At 41.6% G+C, this 22,808-nt stretch overlaps 1 protein-coding gene across 2 annotated transcripts in view; it reads left to right on the forward strand.

Annotated features, from left to right (window-relative positions):
• The first annotated feature begins 1,597 nt into the window (after nt 1-1,597).
• The window catches only part of LOC148028557 (myosin-1-like), a 29,264-nt gene continuing 8,053 nt past the window's right edge, over nt 1,598-22,808 (forward strand). Inside the window, exons 1-17 of one of the 2 annotated variants that reach the window (XM_087688833.1) lie at nt 1,598-1,840; nt 1,952-2,759; nt 3,255-3,356; nt 3,460-3,603; nt 11,318-11,440; nt 12,989-13,139; nt 13,245-13,272; nt 13,416-13,581; nt 14,105-14,168; nt 14,283-14,296; nt 14,552-14,636; nt 14,749-14,852; nt 14,953-15,094; nt 19,247-19,353; nt 19,472-19,624; nt 19,730-19,819; nt 20,993-21,067. In XM_087688833.1, the coding sequence (XP_087544959.1) occupies nt 2,214-2,759; nt 3,255-3,356; nt 3,460-3,603; nt 11,318-11,440; nt 12,989-13,139; nt 13,245-13,272; nt 13,416-13,581; nt 14,105-14,168; nt 14,283-14,296; nt 14,552-14,636; nt 14,749-14,852; nt 14,953-15,094; nt 19,247-19,353; nt 19,472-19,624; nt 19,730-19,819; nt 20,993-21,067 (2,094 nt within the window). In that variant the 5' untranslated portion in view covers nt 1,598-1,840; nt 1,952-2,213. Of the gene's footprint in view, nt 2,760-3,254; nt 3,357-3,459; nt 3,604-11,317; nt 11,441-12,988; nt 13,140-13,244; nt 13,273-13,415; nt 13,582-14,104; nt 14,169-14,282; nt 14,297-14,551; nt 14,637-14,748; nt 14,853-14,952; nt 15,095-19,246; nt 19,354-19,471; nt 19,625-19,729; nt 19,820-20,992; nt 21,068-22,808 lie in introns of both variants that reach the window. The other variant, XM_087688834.1, reaches the window with a different exon arrangement.

Genomic DNA, 22,808 nt, shown 5'->3' on the forward strand with positions numbered 1-22,808 from the left:
ACAAATGGTTTCCAAAGTGTTCATCTCTTTAAAATGCAAGGCTCTATAGTATTAGCTTGCTTAGCCTATCCAATGGGAGGGTAGCTCATGCTTTACTCCTTGCTCTCTCCTATCTCTCAACCATAGATTAAAAGATGTCACCATGTTGTCAAAGACATTTTATGTTTTCTTAATGTGTCTACATTAGGTGTTGGATTGGTAGGCTTCATCCGACCTTTTCATCCTTAGTTGTCTAGCCAAGGTCTTTGAACCTTTGACATCCACACACAGATAGGAGTTGTTCACATGGGGTTTTTGGAGGCGGGGTTTACTAGTGGGTTTTTGGGAAAACTAGGAACCCCTCAAGGCCACATGAGGGGGTTCCTGTTTTTACAAAAAAACTATTGGTTTTCCCTAAAAACACCTGAGGGGTAGTGTTTCTCTAAAAAACCCTTTTTAAAAAAACACTTGAGGGGTAGTGTTTCTCTAAAAAACCATTTTCTATAATTGTGCGAGACACATGGACTCATCCCCAACTTACCCACAATAGTGTAATGCTACACCCGAATCGAGACATGGAGCCCACTAGCATGAGTTTTCAAAAAATTATAAGGGGGTTTTCGGAAAACACCCCATGTGGCCTCCTTCGTAAACGAGAAACCGGTATTGGCCAGAAATCTCTTGGAAAATCATTCCCATGGGAAAACCCTCACAAGAATCGCTCCATAGTAACCCTACTAGTCTGGTTTTCACTTATTTTAAAAAAATGCGATTGTTACTATTTTTGGGATTGCCTTGGAACAAGGGTGTTTTCAATCGATCTTGCACATTGGCGAAGAGCTCCCCAAGCGGCTTAGTTAGGACTAGAACTCAAGGCTTCACTTGCAAACAAAGGCATCCGCTTAGATTAGCCTAAATGTTCTTCCACATGGGAGAGAGGATGCAAGCCACAAAGGAAAGAGATATTTGAGGAGGTACATATATTTACAATTATTAATACAATTTCATTGTAATGTTAGCTAGGCATGATATTAGATTGATTAGTCAAAAAAGACATTAGGTTAGTCTAAACGTAGTGATGCATCCGAAGGAATGGATTATGGAAGGGCAAAAAAGAAATAAGCCGTAACCTTACGAGAACCCATACGTGTGGGCCCGAGCGATCACCCTCTCTCTCTCTTCCGACACCGCGCCGCGTTCGTTTGAATCCAGACGCGCCGCGTCACCACAGACGAGATATGCTCCCAATGACGTGGCCATACGTGGCAGCCGCATCGGCTGCCACGTAGGCCGGGGCTGTCCTGCGTGCCGGGGCGAGGGCGCGATGTGCCAGGCTCCCTGCATCGTCAGCTTGCCACGTCATCGGATTCACTGAGCTCTCTCCTGGAAGGGAGCGGCCGTGACATGGAGGGTCGCTCGCCCCCGCCACTATGCCACGTCATTGTCCTCCTCCCTTGTCTTATAAGGGAGCGGTAGACTCGAGAGGGCTGGTTGCCCCGTCACTATGCCACGTCATTGATTTCCAAGCTTTGGTTCGTAAAGGGCCCCGGCAGAGGCTGCCTGCCGTGTCACTAGGCCAAGTCATTGTCTTCCTTGTTTGGACTGTTGTTTTCTTGATTATTCTCTCTCTCTGTCTCTCACTCCTCTCTCCGTCCAAGCAGCTCTTCCCATAGCCGGAACGCTTGCTTTCATCTCTCTCTCCCTCTGTGTCCGTTTTCAATTTGTTAAAACACGAGCAGAAAGAGCTTGCCGGTGACCTCTTTGTTTGTGTTTCCCCTCCTCTTTGTCTCTCTCTGTCCTCCATTTTTCATCTTTCCTCTCTTTTCTTCTTGTTTCCACCGCTAGCCTCCCGGCCTGCCCTGTGAGAGTCCTCATCTTTTCTTCATTTTCCGAGATTGGTAACCAATACTAACGCCGTCTGATATAATACACTTATTTTTTTGTCTCCACTTTCTCCGCCTCGGGTTTTTAGTTTGCAGCTTTACCTCTGTCGGCGGACCTCCAGCACCAGAGCTGCATTCGTAGCAGCATACACAGGCATTCTTACAGAAAGGGCACTGTTTCGGCTGCGTGGATGAAAAACCAGAAGCTCCACATGAGCCAGATTCACCTCACTATTGTGCACTGAAGAAGAAAGGAGGGGGAGACAGAAGGAGAAGGGAGAGAGGGAAGCAAAGTGCGGAAGTTTTTGGAGTACAGTTGCGATCTTTTGGCCTGTTTTCTCTCATCCTGCCATGGCAAGAAGCACACTAGAATTACTCCTGGATTCTATCAAAGAGAAAGACGAAGCTCCGCCTGATAAGCTCCCCGTCCTGCCGCAGAGGCCGCCGTCCAGAGCTCGCTTGCCTTCCGCTGTGCGAATGAGGAAAATGCCCGACGCCGACACGCTCCTTCCTGCCGTTACCAAATCCAACGGTCACGTGCGACCCTCAGCGCATCGAGCAGAGACTCAAAATACGCGTGCAAGCTTCAATATTCAGCATCAGAACGACGCTCCAACGAGTAGGCTAGGGACAGGAATGGAGGTTCCACCCCAGGCGGCAGCAGAGGAAGACGCAATGTTGAAGCGCAGAAGATTGGAGGAAGCAGAGGAGAAAAGAATGGTGGATGGCGGAGCTGAAGCAATCAAGGAAGAGGATTTGCCGATGTTTAATACAGGAAACAGCCACATCGATCAGGTTTCAGTGCAGCTGCATGACCTAGCATCCAGCACACAGGATGATTTGACGACCAACAAGAGAAAGAGGAGAAGAGAGGGCATAATTCACAAGATGAGAAAGGTAGCTTAAAATTAAGAGCATCTCGCAAATTCACTTTTAAAAACAAATTTCCAACAGTATAATCACCGATGAACAGCTTCAGATAATCGCAACATGTGTTGCTCAATCAGCTTCTGAGTGTTCTAGCAGGTGGAGAGGTTTCTGGAAAAGCTCCGCTTTACTGTTTCCAGGATTGGACTTTGACAATGTGACCGGGTGCCTCACTCGGAGTAAAATCATAAGGCATCTAAAGAATCTTAGTAATGCAGAAGTTTCGACCCTTTAGAGGTTGGGCATATAATATATACGGGAAGCTAATAATGCCACAGTAATATGCCGGGGGGAGATTATGTACAAACGTTGAATCTGTGAATTTGTTTCATGGAGAGTTATAAATTCCACACTGGATACTTAGTAAAATTTGAAAGATCACATATTTAGAAAGGCAAGCCATACTTTTAGTATTGCATATATGGTGGCCAAGTATTTTGCATTGAAGCTGATTTAATGAAACAGGATTCTCGCGTGTGGTTTTTGCATGAAGCCAATAAGTGGGCCCTAGGTGTTATCAAGTCGCATTCTGATGATCTATCACTTGTTAGTACCCTGGATGGTCAGGTAACCTCATCACTTTCAGCTTTATCTTGTCAGGCAAAAGCTAATTTGGTTTTGTGGAATAGATCTGCTTCTTTAGATGACATGTTTATGTTTCTTTGTGCAGCTCCTAAATATCCCCTACAGCAAGCTGCTTCCTGCGAACCCAAAGATCCTTGATGGTGTGGATGATTTGGTACAGTTAAGTTACGTGAACGAGCCTGCAACTTCACACAACCTAAAGCTCAGATATGATCAGGATAAGATATATGTACGCACTACATTATATTTATAGTGGATTCTGTAGCACTGATCCACCTCTTATGTGGATTTACTTACAATACTGCTTGCATTTGAATGTTCAAAGGCATAGTTAATAATTCTATCATCACAAATAGTGAAGATGAATGTCAAGGCTCTGCTATTGACCTTGTCACACAAATCATCCTGGTCATGTGAATCTTCATTAGCATGGTAGGTGTCTTGGGCTGGGAGATGAAATGCTCCTCTGCTGCTTATGGTGATGATACCATGTTAGAGTTGCAGTGGAAGAGGAAAAGCAAACAGGAGACATGACCATTGAAGTCTGAAGAGCAGGTTGAAGGCGATGAAGATTTTAAGTGATAAAGAAGAAGGCTGACACATGAACAATCTCTACATTTGCTACAGGTTGTAGCTGGCTGCTGGAGTGAGGAGTGATGGGAGTGAGAAGGCAGGAGAGAGAAGTTGTTTGATTGACGAGTTGTTACCTAACTGACAAGATGTGCCTATATGTAGATAACTTAATTGATCTAAAGTGGCTCAACAAACATCCAAGGGCCAAAATAACATTTAGCCCAAAAATAAGGACGTTTGTGGTTGCTGAACCAAAAACCATAGTAACATGGGATGGGGGATAGGGATAGGAAACAGCAAAAGTAGGAGACGGGGATCAGGGAATATATATATACATGCACGTGTGCGTGTATATAAATGGTATATTTATCATGTGATGTTTTCCACTAGAAAAAACTGTCTATAATGTGGGCTGATTTGTTATGACTCCTTTGAGAGTATCTTGATTTTGTATGTGTGTATATGTGTAAGAAAGGGGAAGAAATAAAGATAACTAACATTATAACCTTTCTAAGGAAAAAAGGTCAATAATGCTAAAAATAACATTATAAACTTTCTAAGGAAAAAAGGTCCATAATGCTAAAAATAAGTCCCTTGCTTGAAATGTCCACTACTAGCTTTCCTTAACAAGGAGATGACCAAGATAGGGGGATGGTTGTTTGGGACATCCCCCATCCCCTTTTGGTGTCTCTTTTTGTAAATCCATTCAAGATGGTGCCCTTGCATCTTCGGGGATTGAGATGGCCATCCATTGATTTGGTCAACAATGTCCCTTGCATCTTGGGGGGTTGGGATGGTCATCCCATGTTAACCATGCCAAAAAAGATCAAATTGACTAAAGTGAACAATGGATAGAGCTCATAATGTCCCTAACCAACTTGGTGTAGGGCCTACATCTAGGACATGACTATGATTGCTTATTACAGCTAGAGGGAGACATTTATTTTGCCAAGGTGGTTGGGTGACTTGGAGTGGTGCCTTGCCCTGCTAGAGTTGGTATGAGGATCTGCCCATGATGCCCAACCCATGGAGATTTGTAGATTTGGAGATTCAAGAGCTTTTCGGTGCTATACTTGAGGGGATTCCTTTCTTCAATTCTCTCTTGCTCCCGTGTTATTATTCACATGTGGAGGTAGTGTGTGTTATGTAGTGCTTGATGGGCTTATTTCTCATATGGATGGTGGAGTTTGTAAAGAAATACCCTAACGTAGAAAATAAATGAAAGCGTATGACAAAATATAAACTCAACAAAACACAGTTTGGGTTAGGGTAACTCGGAGACAATGAACACAGTGAAGATCATAAATGAATGAATCTGAATAATCCAATACTTATGTAGCGAACACACTATGTGGTAAATAAATATTGTATCTTTAACCCTCGTGTCTCGATGATAGAGGCAAAGAGAATGATCTAGAGAGTGTGTCATACTTGTGATGGATCTTGAAACGTAGCAAAGGTAGCTTCCAAGATGTTGGACAGCAGCAAACACCACAGATGATGATGATGTTGGATCAGTGTTGGATAGGCAAAAGAGAGAGAAAACTACCCAATGTAGCTAGTTGAGGATGTAGGATTGCCAGGCGGCGATTGCAGTAGCCGCCTCTTGATGAGTGTGCAGGGGCTGGTGGCACCATGTCAGTACCAAGTGCAGCAGCAGTCCATATGGCCGCAGCAGCAGGAAATGCAGCCTATAGATTGGTCGCTAGGCTGAGACGCAGCCTCTGGAGGTGTGGGTGGCAGCTGGCAGCAGCAACCATGATGTAGGCAATGTTGGAAGGTTAGAAACAGGTGCCGAAAGGATATAGATGATGTCAGGCAGCCTTGGTTGAGATGTCCTTCGCAAATGGGGTGTGGGCAGCAAAGCTAGAGCGCTTGAAACTTGCAAAAAAGAGATTGATTGAATGGGAGGGCACATTGTCTATTTATAGAAAGTTTGAGGCCTTCCAAATTAGGGTTTTACATGCGGGAAAAGTGAAACTCTCTCGAACCTCTCCTAGCTCAAAAGATTGGTTAAAATTCATTAAAAACTTGAGCTTTGGGGTTGTTTAATTAAAGCTAATGGTAATTTAGCTCAACATCTCCCCCTCATGCCCAAAATTGAAATGAGAAACGGATTGCAAACAAGCCCAAGCCCTTTTTCTTTTCTTTCCCTTTTCCCAAGGCGTTCCATCCCAAATCAATTAGGGCATCAGGCAAAGGGTGCACATTGGCTGCCTAGTGACCTTGAAGACTATAGAGGTGATGGTTATCTTACCAAGGGAGCCTAAGTGTTTACTCAAGAGAGGATAGAGCATCAAGACAAAGAGTGCTCGTCTTGGTTGCCCAGTGGCCTACTAGTGGCCTACTAAGTCTTACAAAGGTGGATGAAAACACAATGGACTATCTTTTACTTTGTTTTTCAAACAATTTATCATCAAGTGAGTTTCAATTAAGTTTTCAATCAATTGAGAATGATGGTCAGCCCTAAGACCTTCACAAAATGAATAGGTCTATCTCAACTACTACTTGGTGTCGATAGTAAAGAAAAGAGGTTAAGTATAGGAAGAATCTATGGTGAGTATATGGAGAGTCAATAAATGTGTGGATAGCAAGCTAGATAAGCTAAGCAAGCAAGGGAGATTGTCTTGGAGACTATCATGTGCAAGTAAGGGAGATTGTCTCAAAGACGATCATGTGCAATGCCATGAATATGGTGGATCTAGAGTTGACCACTTCAAGGACGGAAAAGAAATAAATGTGTATAGATGCATGTTTATAGAAAAAAATGCCAATGTATTGGAGTTATGCAAGAGGCAATGCAAGTGTGATTATGCTCATGCCAAATGAGATACAATAGTGACACTTGGATAGTGTCCTCGTAGGGGAATTGTTGACTTACCCAAGCACCGCTTTACAATCATGGTCACCAATTGAAGAGCATACTTTTGTTGTGACACAAAAATACATCCCCTAGATCGAACTACCTCCATCCCCAAAAAGTAAGATAATAAACCAAGGGTGGTCATCTTAAAAGTAGCACAAAGCTTGGCCTTATTTTTTGCTATGGCAACCAAATTTGAGCTAGTGATAAGTAAATCATTTACCCAAAGTAGGATGTAGCTGACCCCCTTTGAAGTGATACATACATATTAGTTTAGGTCAGAAGGGGTAGAATGGTATCCGTGAGTTCGAAGGAACTCATCCATCCTTTGGAACCAAGACCATGGTGCTTACTTCAGCCCATAAAGAGCTTTTCGCAAGCAAAAGACCTTATCTTTTCGGTCAACAGAAGAAAACCCAGGTGGCTGCTCCACATATGCTTCTTTCTCTAGATAGCCGTTCAAAAAGGCACTTTTGATGTCTATCTAATAGATTGGCCAACCGTGGTGAGCGGCTAGCACAACCAACAAATGGAATGATGTCAACCACGTAGTAGAAGTAAAGGTATCTTCATAATCAATGCCTTGCTTTTGTCGAAACCCTTGCATTATAGGGCGAGCCTTGTTCTTGTTTAAATTCCCATTAGCTTTTATCTTGATTCTAAAAATTCACTTTGTCTTGATGACTTTCTTGTAACTCGGATTGTCCATAGGGTCAGTCTCATTTCGATTAATACTCTCTAGCTGCGATCCCTTGGCCTCTCACCATTGGGGGTATTAAAGAGTATAAGTTGGGTAGATCTTCTAGGGTCCTTCAGAGTAGTCTTGCGGAAGGATCCTCGAATTGTGCATGGTCTGTGGTACTAGTGAGGTAATGGGTCTTGCGGGAAGGGGGGGGAAGGGCTTGAGAGTTGAAGAATTTGCAGGAAGGTGAGGAGCGAGTAGTAGATTTGGCATAGAAGGCACTATCTCTGATGGAATAATCTTAGGAAACGGGGTAGAGTCTAGTATAGAAGACTGCTTAATATCCCTCTCATAAAAAAATACCTCTCTCCTAACGATCACCTTGTAGGCCTTCGTTTTGGTTGAGCAACTTATAAAAATTAGGAGATCAACTTGGAGAGTGAGCTTTTCTGTCTTATCATTATGTGTGTGTGCATGTATGCATGACTCCTAAAGACTCTCAAGTGGGAAATGGCAGGTTGAGAGCCAAAAAATGCCTTATATAGAGTCCTTTTAGAGACAATGGCCACAATCGGGCATTGGTTGAGGATGTACATTGAAGTATTAACAACCTTGACCCAAAGGCGCTTAGGGAGCTTTGTTGTGAACAACATAGAGCGTGCCATGCTTATGGTGGTTTGGTCCCTATGCTGGTAGACTCGCCACCATTAGCACTCCTCATGCACCCTACACGACGATCAGTTTGGTTATGACCTAGCATCATCCAAGTAGAGAAATAGTTAAATGTGTGGGACTTGTGCTCGAGAAAGTTCATCCACATTTATCTGGAATGATCATCCACTATAAAAAAAAAGTACAAAGTGGTATTCAAGGTAGCATTGGATGTTGGCCCACAAAGATTAACATGAATCAATCTAAGATGTACCTTAGCTTTGTGTGGATTGATGAGGGAATGGGGTATGACGGTGTTTCCCGAGTTGACGGGCTTTACAAATATCTCAAGATAGCTTTAGGTGTGCAAGGCGCTCAACCATTTGACGATGCAACAACTCATAAAAGAGAGTTGTATTTGAGATGTCCTAAACGAATATGCCATAGACATTCAGTGTCCCTAGGCTCCCTTGTAGTAGCTAAAGCTTGAAAGCGATGGAACTAAGAGCCCTCCGTTGTTGGCTTGGAAAGAAATTGTCATGTGGTATAAGCCACTAGGTTGTGCCGTACTACGAGCAATCACTAAACTTGTCTGAGAGTCAAGGATCTTGAGTATGGTCATTGTGAAGGAGATTGCTCATTTCGATCAACAAAGTTGTTGAGCGGATAACATTCACCCTAAGCTAGGGGATATTGTATACATCATCCAACATAGTGAGATTTGGGCCTCGATCAATGGCAAAACTGATGCGAACATGAGCTTGAATCTTGATCGAGAACTCAAGAGTTGTTTTCAACACGGACTATCTTGGTTGCAGGGGCTCGGGAGATGAAAATGTTTGAGATAGGGGCCATATGATGAGTAGTTCCATTGTCCACAATCCAAGTAGTTAAAGTACTTGGTTGTTATGAGTGGGCCTTTGCAATCACCTCGTTAGGAGGCAACTCGTAGATGTGGATGAGACTTGCATCCTCAAATGGCTCTATGAAGATGATGTGTTCCTCTGCCGACCAATTTGACATGCTCTCTAGCGTTAAGAACAATATAGATTGTGATGGTTGATTGGTGGCAATGTGGGTTTGGTCTTGCCACTGTCCTTGTTGAGGGTTGCCACCACCTTGCCTTCCTTGTTGGCCGGGGGGGGGGGGGGGGGGTTGATTCTTAGATTTAGGTGCTATGCCTTTTGCCTTTGATCGACATTCATTGTCAAAGTGGCCAGCCTTTTGACAATGTTGACAACACCTATTCTTTTTAGGTACATTTTGCCACCCAGGATTAAGAGAAGACTGGCTGCTTCCTTGGGTCTTACTAGCTTGGTTTTGATTTGATTTTGTGTTTGCTTTTGATTTGAGTTTTGGTTTTGTTTACCTTTCCCTTACTGCCCTTTCTCAAAAGAAGCAATGAGCCCCCTAGAGGTGAAACTAATTGAACAACTGAGCGTAATGCAGCAATTGATACTCAAATTCATAGAATGCGGGCATGGTGGGTTATGAAATCACTTGCTAGAAAAAATGGAAGTATTTTTGCAGCAGCTTATTAAGGACTAATGTGATTTGATCATTTGAGGACCTAGGAGCCCTCGTGGTAGAGAACTCGGGGAGAAGTCATTGATACTCAGCTATCTTGACTCTCAAGTCTTCTTGGTCAGCGATTTTCAAGTTATGTCCAGATTTATGTGACGGGTCTTGTCTTGAGCCACATAGTGGTCAATCAAGTGTGCCCAATGCCCGGATGCTAATATGAAATGTTGAAGTTGAGAATGAAACTTAGGCAATAAGCTGTGCATTAGTTTGGCAATAGCGGAGGCATTCCTAACCTTCCATGGGTGGATGACCTTGTATGCAACAAGTGGGAGATCAGGTTGGTGTTCCAACCCTTGCACAATATCCTATAGGTTTTACAAGTCGAGGACATGTCTCATCAGATCAGGCCAAGTAGTGAAGTTTGACTTGTTAAAATGAGTTTTGTCATTAAAGGCATGTTTGGTTGATGAGGACGAAGAAGCACAAGGTTTTTGATAGGTGGAACAAGATGGATGCAGCCTTTGGAGGTGTGGGCAGCAGTTGGCAGCAGCAACTGTGAGTGTAGGCAGCGTTAGAAGGCTGGAAATAGGTGCTGGGAGGAGGTAGACAGTGTTGGGCAGCCTTGGCTGAGATGTCCTCAACAAATGGGGTGTGGTCAGTGAAGCTAGAGTGCTTGAAATTGCAACAAGGAGATTGATTGAATGGGAGTGCAGGTTGTCTATTTACAGAAATTTTGGGGACTCCCAAATTAGGGTTTTACATATAGGACACTAAAAATCTTGTCAATTGCTCCTGATTTAAAAGATTGGTTAAATTCATTAATTAACTTGAGTTTTGGGGCTGCTTAATTAAAGCTAGTGGTAATTTAGCTCAACGGAGTTGTGGGTTGGAGTTGGGTGAGCATGGAGTCTTCATGCACAAGGTCTACATGTGAAAGCTATGGGTGATGTATGCCACAATTACATCTATTGAGTGAGTACCACTCTTTCACACGATTGCGGTGAAATTAATGATCATGGCGATTGTTGCATATGGGTCCTTATAGAATTTCCACGATTTGTTCAACTTGTTGGTTGTACAATGTAAGTATGGAATAGCAGTAGTACATGCATGCTAGAGGAATAGCTTTGTCGATTGAGGTCTTGTAGCTGTGCCTTGCTTTCCTAGGGTTGGCACATGGATCTACCGTGATATCCAAGCTGTAGGGTTTATAGGTTTGGACTTTGGAGATTTGGGAGGTTGTAAGTGGTCTTCTTGAGGGGATTTTCCCCTTGAATTGTCTCTTTGTGTTTATGCAGTTGTGATATGGTAGACTGTTGATCTTTGCACATATTGTGAGGTTAGAAGCCTCACATGCAGGATTTAGAGGCCCAAAAGGTACAATGGCTTTTTGAAATTGCTGCTTTGGGATGCTCAAGATTGTGATCATCAAATTCGCATTCATTGACAGGTACAAGGTCATCTCATTCCATATCTCTTATGTTTGGCATGGGAGTGAGGGTCCTTGGAAGTATGCCTAATGGTTTGACTGCTGTCTCAGCTGATATAATGGTTTGATATCCTTTGTGTTACAAACAAGAAGATTTATGCATAGCTAAGTGGAAATGCAACATTAATAGCTTTGAATAAGTCTTCAGCATGCAAATGCAGGTGTCAATGGACTACAGCTTGCTGCCAAAAGATGGGCGATTGGTTGCAATGAAGAAGAGCAGTCAAAGCACAGGATATATCTGGTGGACCAGGCCTGCAGGCAGCAAATGCAAGTGGTGTCAGGTGTGGTTACTGCTGGAGGAGAGAAGATAACTGCTGGGTGGCAGCCTGTGATTGAAAACGCAAGCTAAAACAATGTCATGAGGTCGCCGTTATCCTGCTAGGTGGTTGCCAGACTCCAAAAAGAGGGGTGCCAGGCTGTGGCCGCAAGTGGAGAGGCTGCTCTGATAATGAATGAATGGGGGTGGGGGGTTGAGAATGTGCACACATACCTTATTTATTGGGAATTTTGGAGCTTTTGTTCTACCATGTATAATAATTGCCAATAAATACAAATAAGGCCTTTTTGGGGCTGTTAATGGAGACCAAAATTAGAATCTTGTGCACTACAATTAAATGTTAATGCACCTTGACTTTGGTTGCTCAATAGATGGAATGGTTAACAGGTCTCCCTATGCCACCCAAACTCTTATGGACACTAGTTAGAATGACGGTGTTCTTTATGAAACTCCATTGACCAAGGGATGCTACTCCATGAGCAGTCTAGGGAATAATAGACTCAATAGCGAGTAGAAACTGGGTTTTCTTGTGGACTTGTCCAAATACTTCTCATCAAACACTAGGTTCTAGGGATCATGTACACATTCTATTTGGCTAGGACAACAGACAAGCTATTCAATGTCTAAAAAGTTGCCTTTAGTGAGGACATATGAGCCATTAAGATACTATCTCATGATGGCAGTTTCCTCTATGTGACCACCTGTAGGACACTTGTAACTTAGCTCTTCTAGGCTGTCCCTAACAACGTTAGAATGCATTCTGTTTTAGTGGTTGGTTTTGCCTTGACCCATTTTGGTTCACAACAATGACAGCTAGGAGAAGCTCTAACTTCTTTGGGATGGACATCATTTTAGCTCTTCTAGGCTGTCCCTAACAATGTTAGAATGCATTCTGTTTTAGTGGTTGGTTTTGCCTTGATCCATTTTGGTTGATGAGGATGATGCACAACAATGACAGCTAGGAGAAGCTCTAATTTCTTTGGGATGGACATCATTTTGCATGCGTGTTTTGGTAGTCACAAACTCAAAACTTTTGAAGCTTTCTGACCATGGAAGATCAAGCCCATCCCTTTTCTTTGCAGAAATGCCCATGATTGGTCTGATCTACCTACCTTGCAGGCATTACACATCATTTATTCAGTTTGAGTTTTTGTTATCCTTCATGGGCTATCTTTGCACAGTAATAAGCACAACTCAAACCTTTTAAAGCTTCCTGCTATAGATGATTGTGTTCCTTGTTTTTTGAGACAACCCATTTATTGGTCTGATCTAGCAGTAGTAACCACAAGTTCAAACCTTTTAAAGCCTCCTGCTGTGGATGACCATGCCCCTTGTTTTTTTGAGAGAAAATTTTTGTTATTCTGATCTAGCCGTGTCTTGGTGGCAGTAAACATTGTGTACTCAGCTTGGATTTTCCACGTTGTGATGAGAAAAGGATATATTTTCCTTCTCAAATGATCTAAATCTCTTGTGTGCAAAAGTGCAGGCAATTTCTTATGATGTGATGTCATTTTATACATTTTGTAACGATGTATGTGAACTTTGGGTACAGACAAGAGCTGGACCTGTGTTGTTAGCAGTCAATCCTTTCACAGAGGTCAACAACAATAAGTTTTTGGAGGATTACAGTTCAGTCAATGGACCTTCCAGTGCTCCACACATTTTTTCCACTGTAGAGACTGCGGTCAGAGCCTTGGTGAGAGGTACTTTTCTGACAGAAGTTTCTTTTTGACAAACTTTCATGTGATGAAAGGCTTTCTTTGAGTATAGTTACTGACGAAGCAAAAATGATTGTTTCTTACTGTCAGATGGTGTCAATCAAAGTCTTATCACTAGGTATATTATCTATCTAGCAGACCTGATTTGTTGTTGAACTAGCTTGAGGTACTTTGGCAAAACAAAAGCATCTGATTGAGAAAGACGGGTCAATCGCCAATTTCTATGGTTGATGATGTGATGGCATCTGTGTTGGCATCCAGTGGTGAAAGTGGTGCAGGAAAGACAGAGTCAGCCAAATTAATATTGCAATATTTGGTGGCTTCAAGAGGAACTGATGCAGAAGGAAGCAACATATTGCAAAGTGAGATTATACTGGAAGCTTTTGGAAATGCAAAAACAGCCAACAATGCCAATGCTAATCGCTTTGTAAGTGTATAACATTGTATTCTTATGGTCAAGTTGCACTAATGGATATCTTTATGAATGCCTTACGGATACTCAAATCGCTTCATTTCTGCAAAATTGTTGTGACCTCTCATTATCACTGACTTTCACTGCGATGTTTTTGATATTTTGTGTTTATAAGTCTAACGCAGTAAGCATTATAAATACATTTGGCATATCATTTCAAGGATAAGCATATTCAGCAGTTTGCAACCAGCAGATCTGTCATACAGCCGAATTTCCCACCATTTGTAGTCCTGTTATCGTCTGGAAATTTCAGTTAGTAGGTAGGGCAGTGTTGACATTCTCAGCTAGTCAAGTCCGTCACGAGTGCAGGGGTAGAATGGTTGCCTTCCATTGTATCTGAAGTGTTTTTAGCCATTTTTCCACAAAAGTGTTAGGACAATTGTAGTTGTACACTGTGCTGTTTTTGAGAATGTAGAGAAGACATTATTTTTTCTATATATGCTGAAAGTTTCAATCTTGCAATTTTGTTGGTGTTCAGGGAAAATTGGTCAATGTCTACTTCGGAGACAATGGGAAAATTAGTGGGGTGAACTTTCAAACTGGTGAGCAATGTTACTTTTTAAGATGGCTGTTTTATGAAGCTTAATTTGTGGCTGCCAAATAGTGACATGTTTTTTGTTGGTTCACATGTTGGCACCATCAATTACCTCTGGAAGTCTTCTTTGATAAGGTAATTCTGATTCAAGGCCTCGAACTTGCCTTATAAGCTTGTTTGAAAGCAATGTTTTGGAAAAGCTCTAATTCTTACGAGAGAAAACCTGCACTTTGTCACGATGATTCTCTAATTTTTGCTGCTTGGCTGTCATGCTGAAAGCAAAGCTGTAGATTTTATTGGTACACTATGCTGCACATAGCAGATGTAGTTTGCTGGTATGGTTAACTCAGTCAGGAAGAGAAGTAAATGCCTCATTTATGGGTTTGACAGTCGCGTGTTGTACATCGGGCTGAAGGAGAGCAATCATACCATGTCTTTTACCAGCTTTGTGAAGGTGCAGATTCGTCCTTGAAAGGTAAAGTGGGTAGATTTAGATTGTTTCTTCTGGAATATAGGCAGTTTATTGTCCAAGGTGATGCTAGGTCAAACAATGCCAATTTGCCCTATAGAATTTTTGTTTTGTGCAGAAGAATTGCATCTGAGATCATCAGAAGAGTTCAAATATCTCAAATGGAGCAGACCTTCTGAGAGGGACTGCACAGATTACCATGGCCGATTTCAGTCTTTACTTGTGAGAAGGCTATCCATGAAGAAGTGTCATCACAGATTTATTGCTGATAGACTTTTGCGTACATGAGATGCTTATTTGTGAGTCATTATCTTGTGTGCAGAATGCATTTACTTGCATGGGAATTACAGAAACAGAGCAGAAAACCATTTTGTCCATGCTGGCAGCTATTCTCTGGATAGGAAATATCAACTTCAGTCTCCTCAAAAAAGATGATAAGCAATCTTTCCTGGCAAATAATGAAGGTAATATTTTTGTGAATCTCCTTCATTTTCATTTTGTTTCCTTTTTGTTTATAAGTTGATAATGGCCTACTTATTAGGCAGATGGTATATTCAAATAAGATTTTTAGGATAATACATGATGACTATTACCATCTGGTACACAATCAGGAAGTTGCATTCTAATGGGTATAGCATGAAAGTGGTTCAACTTTTTCTTGGAAATGGCTTTCGGGCCCTAGATGATTTCTTGTCTCAATGCAACTATGCTCATTTTACTCTGCATGGGTTGTAGTAGACTTGTACGAGTGGACATATAGAGACACATGAATAGATGGATTGTACACAAGTATGATAAAAGGCAAGCTTATGGTCCAAAATGTAAAGCTATTTTAGCATACTTGTGTTAGCTGATATTGTCAGTTCATGTGTGAATTTGTTAAATGTAAAGATATTTTAACATGTTTGTGTTAGCGGATATTGTCAGTTCATGTGTGTATCTGGACATGCCATAGTGGGCTGGGCACATCTACCAATTGTGATGTGGTTTGCCTATCTTAGGCATTTGATCACTTTATTTATTTTCAGATGGGTGACCTGTTCATGATTGAGACCTATATATAGACCAAGCGCTCCCTCCTCAGTTATTAGTTCTGTGTGCTCCTACAGCAGGTTCTGTTGGAGAGAGGGAGCTGGGTGCTAGTGTCCACACAGCTAGCTCACTGTTGTTTTTGTACTATCTCTTCTTGGTATACGAATTCCATTTCCTGCATTCTCCTTTTGAGTTCTCTTTGCAATATTCTTCTTTCTTCATAGCGTTTCTCCTTTCTTTTCTCTCTTTTGTTGTGCAGTCTATTATAGCACATTTATATGCTTCCATCACTGCACCCACTTCTGACATGGTATCAAATGTCCATGTTAGGTCTTGTGGTGCTAATATTCTTCTGCTGCATATCTGTATTTTACACTGCCTACTGCTGATTGGACCCGTCTTGAATTGTTGTGACTGATCTACAGCCTGGGTGACCTGATTTTGTGCTGAAATGGCTGTTTCTGTCCTGCTCCAACCTGTGTTTTGACTACAGCAATCTGTGTTTTCAGTGTGTCCTTTTGCTGCTTCCGTGGGCAACCCTTGGACTGGTAGGCAGTGGCTGGTTTATCATCAGCAAACCTGTGTTTTCCGGTTGTGACCCCTGCCTGTGTAGGGCTAGGCAATGATCTTTTGTGTTGCACAATTGGTTTTTTGTGCTGTGAACTGTGTTTCTGCTTCTATTAGCTGCACGTGGTTTACTTTTTCTTGTTTTCTCTCTCTGTGCAGCCATCATTGTTCTTTGGTCAGCTTTTGTGGTTCACTGCTCGGCTTTTGAGAGGGTTCTCTTGAAACTGTTGTGAGTGTGTACTCTTGGCACACATTGATCCCTCTAGATTCCTTACCTTAGTTCATCTTCTTTGTATCTATCTTCAAACTCTTCTACTAATGACTAGTATGCCAATATTGTTTACTCATCCAGGATTGTTCTATTGGAGACTTGTTCAGATTTAGGTTTCGGTGAGGATGTTGTCTCTAGATACTCCAAATGTTCGAGCTTCAGAGAGGGGTGACATATGGAAGTTGAAGTGCTATCATTGTGGCAAGAAGGGACATCTCTAGAAGAACTAGAGGACATTAGCAACTTTGTAGGAGCAGGAGCGGACAAAGTAGAAGAGTGATGACTCTATTGATGAGTTTTATCGTCTATAGGTCCAAGTTCAGGCTTCAACCAAGCAGCTCAATGCTAGTTGCGCGGGCTTCCTTTCCAACTTACTAATATAGATATTCATCCCTTGCAACTCTACAATGCTAGAGAGGAAGTGTGAGAGGGTGGTGATGGTGGGGCAGACAGGCCTTGTTTGTACTTTTATACAAGTGCATAGTATCCAACGAGGGCATCAAGGTACATAGGATCCAAAGAGGGCATCAATCGAAGTCTAGTAGTTTGTAATCTTGGATCAGGGATTGACATCCAAGTTTATGATGAGTTGTTTGACAGAGAGCAGGATTGGCTCTTAGTGTGAGTTCATATGAGGGGGACACTTTGATGGCCTTGCTAAAGGAGGGGAATCCATGGCCATTTATGCATCGTGGCATTGGTGAGAGGCTAGTCATGTGTTCTACTTTAGAGGCATTGATAGACCTAGAGAGCTCTTATGATTCTCTCCTCTATTTAGGGGCTGGTATGATCGACATCGACATCAGGTTTGTTCTGAGGCACCTTGGTGGTGGCTTGTACACTCATCACTTGAGTACTTGTGGTCTTATTTGAGTGTTATTGTTGTATGTACTATGTTGAGCCATTGTGATTGTATATTGTATTGTACCTGATCGCCCATGATCTAAGAGAGGGAGTTAGTGGATATTGTTAGTCCATGTGCGAGTTTGTGCATGTCCTAATGGGTTGGGCACATCTATCAGTCATGATGTGGTTTGCGTAACTTAAGCACCTGATTATTTTATTTATTTTCAGCTGGCCGACCTAGTGGATTGGAGACATCTTCTAGTTGTGATGTGGTTTGCCTATCTTTGGTGCTTGATTATTTGTTTGTTGTTAGCTTGTGGACAACATTTATGGCTGGTGGACCTGTATTTTTGGGCCCAGCAGATGTTGGCGGAGTTGTTCATGATTGAGGCCTATATATAGGCCAAACGCTCCTCCTTAGTCATTACTTCTGCATACTTCTATAGTAGGTTCCATTGGAGAGAGGGATTAGTGCCAATGCCCACACAATTTTGACTCTTTGTTGTTTTTGTACTGTCTCTTGTCTTGGTATATGGATTCCATTTCCTGAGCATTTTTCTTTGGAGTTCTCTTTGCAGTGTTCTTCTTTCTTCACAATGTTTCTTTTTTCTTTTCTCTTGCATTGTGCAGTCTATTACAATAGATTCATTCACTTCCATCATTGCACCCACTTTTGACAATTTGTGCCCTCTAGAAATGGTGTGAAATCAAATACATTGTGCAAGCCCAAAAGCAAGGGTGTAAAAGGTGCTTTATGAACCTTTCAGCCATCTCTCCAATTCTTCATCCTTAGGTTGGCATTGCTAATCCACACATCTTGTGTAGGAACTCACTTTTATACTCAAATCCTTCAGCTTTGTATAATGATTTTTTTCAATGCCTTCTCCATCATTTTGTTGTTTTCTTTTTCTGCACTTGTTTTTTCATTTTTTTTTCCTGTTTAAGAGAATAGTGATATGTACTCTTGTATGCATTCTAATAGAAGCCATTCATTGTACAAGCAGAATCTTGATATCCGTGAGCATATCGAGTTTGTACGCCTTTCAATGAGGACCCGATGAGTTAGAATGTTTTTTTGCTACTCAATGTCAAGTTGGAAAGACTGGATAAATAAGCTTATAAAAAGAATTTCTTGAGCCTCAAATTGAAGCTTCCTTATTTGTTTACTTTCTTTTCTTATAATTTCATCTTCTCCTTTGGAGATGAATATTTTATACTTTGATGGTGTCCAATCAGCTTCACATCCATGAATATGATGCAGGAAATGGCTAATGAGACCAATAACAATGTTGGCCAAAGCTTTTGGTCTTCCCATTTTCATGCCAAGCTTGCCTCCTTTTTGTCATATAGGTCTCTCTCTTGAACAATCAATGATAGTTTGAAGCACTTTTCTGATGGAGACCTTAAGCTCCCATGTTGTGCAATAATCATGTGACATATTACATTTGTACATGTCACTATGGCTATGCTTGTTTTTTGGGGGGGAGGGGGTGAAAGGAAGCAAGAATGCAGCTTCCTAATGAAGGTAGAGGGAAGCTGCTCACTCTCCATGACTCTCATCATTATTATCCAAATGATGAATGTTGGGTGGGGCTAGGTTGAAGGACCTTTCCAAAACCATGAGCAAAAACAATATGGTGGGTGGAGCTGGGCTTATGAAGAAGAATGTTTTAAAGACCCACAACTGGGTTGGTTATGCTGGGTTGCCTATTTTCAAGCAAGCTCAGTTGCCTACGTGAGACACAACATGCATGTAATTTAAGAATGAAGATTGTCGATTTTTAGATAGTGATATGAAGAGAACAGAGGCATTTCAAAGCTAGAGGGAGTAACAAGCTTAACCTATTTATTGTACTGCAGTTGACACTTGGCAATTTCTTCTGACTGATGCTCTTTTCAGCTATAAAAAAAGCAGCCCAATTGTTGCAGTGCTCTGGAGAGCAGTTATTAGAAGTGATCTGTGGAGGGTCGGCTGATCAAGATGATTTGACGTATTCTTCATCCCAGGTTCCTACGTTTTTGTTTACTACCCAAATCAAAGCTTTTTTATCTTTGTTTGTTTGATAGTGCTACAATTATGTTGTGTCTTCCTTGTGACATAGTGTCCCCTTTCTTGGAGATGCAGATCATTGCTGCAAGGGATTTTCTTGCAGAATATTTATATGAAAAGGCATTCACGTGGCTGGTGGCTCGAATAAATGGTTTTTTGAAGAAAGACAATGATGGTGATTGTAGATGTATCAGCATTTTGGATTTTCCTGGATTTGGATCTTCTGAGGTTAATCAAACTCCTTGACAATGTTCTAGAATCTAGTGGCCGACTTTTATAGTTAGCAAAGGTGTTAATATCTCACATATTCTGTTTTTTATGCTTACTTTTCAGAAGAATGGCTTGGAACAGTTGTTTATAAATTATTCACATGAAATTCTGCAAGATTACATTTATCATCCACTCCTTCAGCAGGAGCAACAGGTAAAGCCTTTGCTTGCCAGACTACTTTTGTATAATCTATTTCAACCTGAAAAAGTGCAAAGGCCTAAATCCAAGCTTTTCTTAAAAAATTGCAACATTTGAGAGCTAAAAGTCATGTTTACAGAAATTTAAGGTTTAACACTGTCTTCTGGTAATCAGTCTGCGATATGTTGTGCACTTATGCTTGTGCTTGTGCCATGTGTGTGGGGTCTTTTAGTTGGGGGGCAGAGGGATGGTGCCCATCTGATGTGCGCATGCCTGAGAGCGAATATCTGATGGGAGTATTCGTCCTACTGGTGCAAGTCCCAGCTGACTTCAGCAATTAAGGAGAAACGGTAAAAATGGTCTTTTTGTGGGGGCCCCCAGAGGGATGGTGCCCATGTAATGTGTGTGCCTGAGAGTGAGGCGGTTACACACTGGGCTATGGACGGACAGGAGGTGCAAGTTGTCCATTACTTTGTTTACACACTAAACTGCGCCCATGAAGATTGGCCCATTGGTAATGAATAAGAGGTGTGAGGGGATTGGTGGGGTTTCAATTCCTGTCAGTCCCTCAGGTCACTTTTTGGAGAAAGGTGCTGTCGTCTTGTTCATCGGGCGCGCCCGAATTTCGGCACGGGGAAGATCCCCTGCCTAGAAGTGTCCGCCACTCGCAAAAATCGGGCCCAATGGCCTTTTGACACGTAGGGCAGCGGACGCTTCTTTTTCCACCCTGCGTCCGTCCACCCTGTATCCGGCCTGAATATCTGATGGGTGTGTTCATCCTACTGGTGCAAGCTGGTGCAAGTCCCAGTTGACATCAGCATCCAGTTTGCAATTAAGGAGAGATGAAAAAAATATGTGTGGGTGGGTGCTCTGTGGCCAGATGTGGGGATAAAGCATCATGCACACAGGTGATAAGAGTCCAAATGAACATCATCTGTGCATTACTAGGCTCAAGTCATCCAATTGACCTGAAGGATGGACAGCTAAGCTGCATCAGTGAAGTTTAAAGCATTGGGCAAAGGGTTGAGTCCCATCTCCAATTGCTAACATCTCTGCTCCTCTCCTATGCTTTCACAAGTTGTGGAACCAGTATAGGAACTCAATGTAGTTTATAATTAAAACTGGATTGATTACATGCTATGTTCAATGTGGCAAATACCTAAATGTCATCTGTATGCTTCCATGTAGGCATACATATGTGACGGAACAGAATTTTCTCAGGCAGATTTGAGGACTGAAGATTCCTTGTCCTTTTGTGAGAAGGTAACTGCTGTTTTTATAAAGCATTTTTTCCCAAAAATGGACATAAAATTTCTCCATGAATGGTGTGGTCAAAACCTTTACTTTTTAATGGCATTTTTCAGTTAGACTTTCACAAATAAGTTATGCAATATTACAATTAGGATCAAAAGTTAAAACTAAAACATCTCATGTTACCTTGAAATTAGTATCAAAAGGTAAAAACCTAGATGTGCAACTATTATATAAACTTGTATAGCTGTTTTTTTTTTTTGTTTTTTTCATTGGGGGTTTTAGATGAGCTTACAGGAGAGGATTGTAGTTACTGTTCACACGGGTGCTACTCTGATCTCAAAGAATGCATTAAGGGCTCTGGTTTGAAAGGAAAGCCAATTGTTCATCAAGTTTTTAAATAATTTAAATTGTCGCCCTAGCTGGATAACTATAGACCAGAATAAATTTAGGGTATGTAGCTTAATGCAGGAGCAAGACCGCTTTGTATATTGGACTTGACCTGGTATGGAGAGATGCACGGTGGTCTTATAAAGCAAATTTTGTGAAATGGTCGGATCTTTTACTGAGGAAATTTGCAGAACCATGTTGCTCAGGAGATAAAATGCTTAGCTACAGGATTAAAAAGGCTATCAGCCACTGCTCGTAAATAAAACATTGGATACATTTATCCATGCATTATCTTCTTGATGCTTCATTGGTGCATAATTTGATTGTGTGACCATAGAATCGATATATAGGTCTATGTCCAAAGTTTGTCTTCAGCATTTGATTCCAGTGGATTCATGTTTGACTTGAAGAACAATTAAGATATTGAAGGGAACATTCTTGATTTCACTAGGTATTCACTCAAGTGCATACATATTGGAATGCTTGATCTTTTTCTCTGTGTGCTGTCTTTGATACGGACATTGCTTAACTTTCTTTCCTGTGCAAAGAGTTTAGGATTTTTGGTGACCTCCTAGCAATTCCATAATCATGGATAAAACATAAACCTAGACTTGGACTAAGTTACTCTGTGTTGGGTTCATAGTTGCTGAAAACCTGCTGTATTTGGATAATATTAGTTTTATAGGTCAGCTTTCCTTAAAAAGTTTCAAAAAGTACGATTCTCAACCTGGTTGGAAAAGGAATTATTGGATCCCAGGTATGTGGTGTTTTGAGCAAAGGTTCAGTTGGGTTGTGCGCGGAGAATGGCAAGTCAAATTTTATAGTTAGCTGGAAAACTACAAATTGTGAGTAAAGATGCCAGGCTAAACACAAAGCTGGAAGCTAGAACAATGGACTTCTAATCACTCACTACTTAAGGGCATCAAACGTGTGACTTGATTCATTGCAAGATCAGCTGACATATTGCCACCTAACAAGAGCTATCTACAGCCATCCTCTTTGTTAGATATCACTGTTAAGAGTTTTCCCTGGCCAAGTAGGTCTCTTGCTATGGGCTTTATATCAAAGCCATTGTTTGGAAGATTTTTGCACTCTCATTAGGTGAGGCTGATGCTGCTTTAATTAAGAGGCTTGACTTTGCATCCAGAACCTGTCCATAGTCTAAACATTAGTTATCAAGCTATCTAGAAAATCCAATTTCTGGATCTACGCGATTGAGGTATCTTTTGACAAGGGCATAATTCTATTGGAGGTAGAGTCAACTAGAGGACGATTTCCATGTCAGAATTTTCTGTTTTCATTGTTAAGAATGTTTTTAGAGAGCTTCTGGTATAATTGAGCGACCTAAAGGGAAGATGGTTGT

Source organism: Lygodium microphyllum, chromosome 11, assembly GCF_053477565.2.
Source record: "Lygodium microphyllum isolate KBCC chromosome 11, Lygodium_microphyllum_v1.1.10, whole genome shotgun sequence".
NCBI classification, from domain to species: domain Eukaryota; kingdom Viridiplantae; phylum Streptophyta; class Polypodiopsida; order Schizaeales; family Lygodiaceae; genus Lygodium; species Lygodium microphyllum.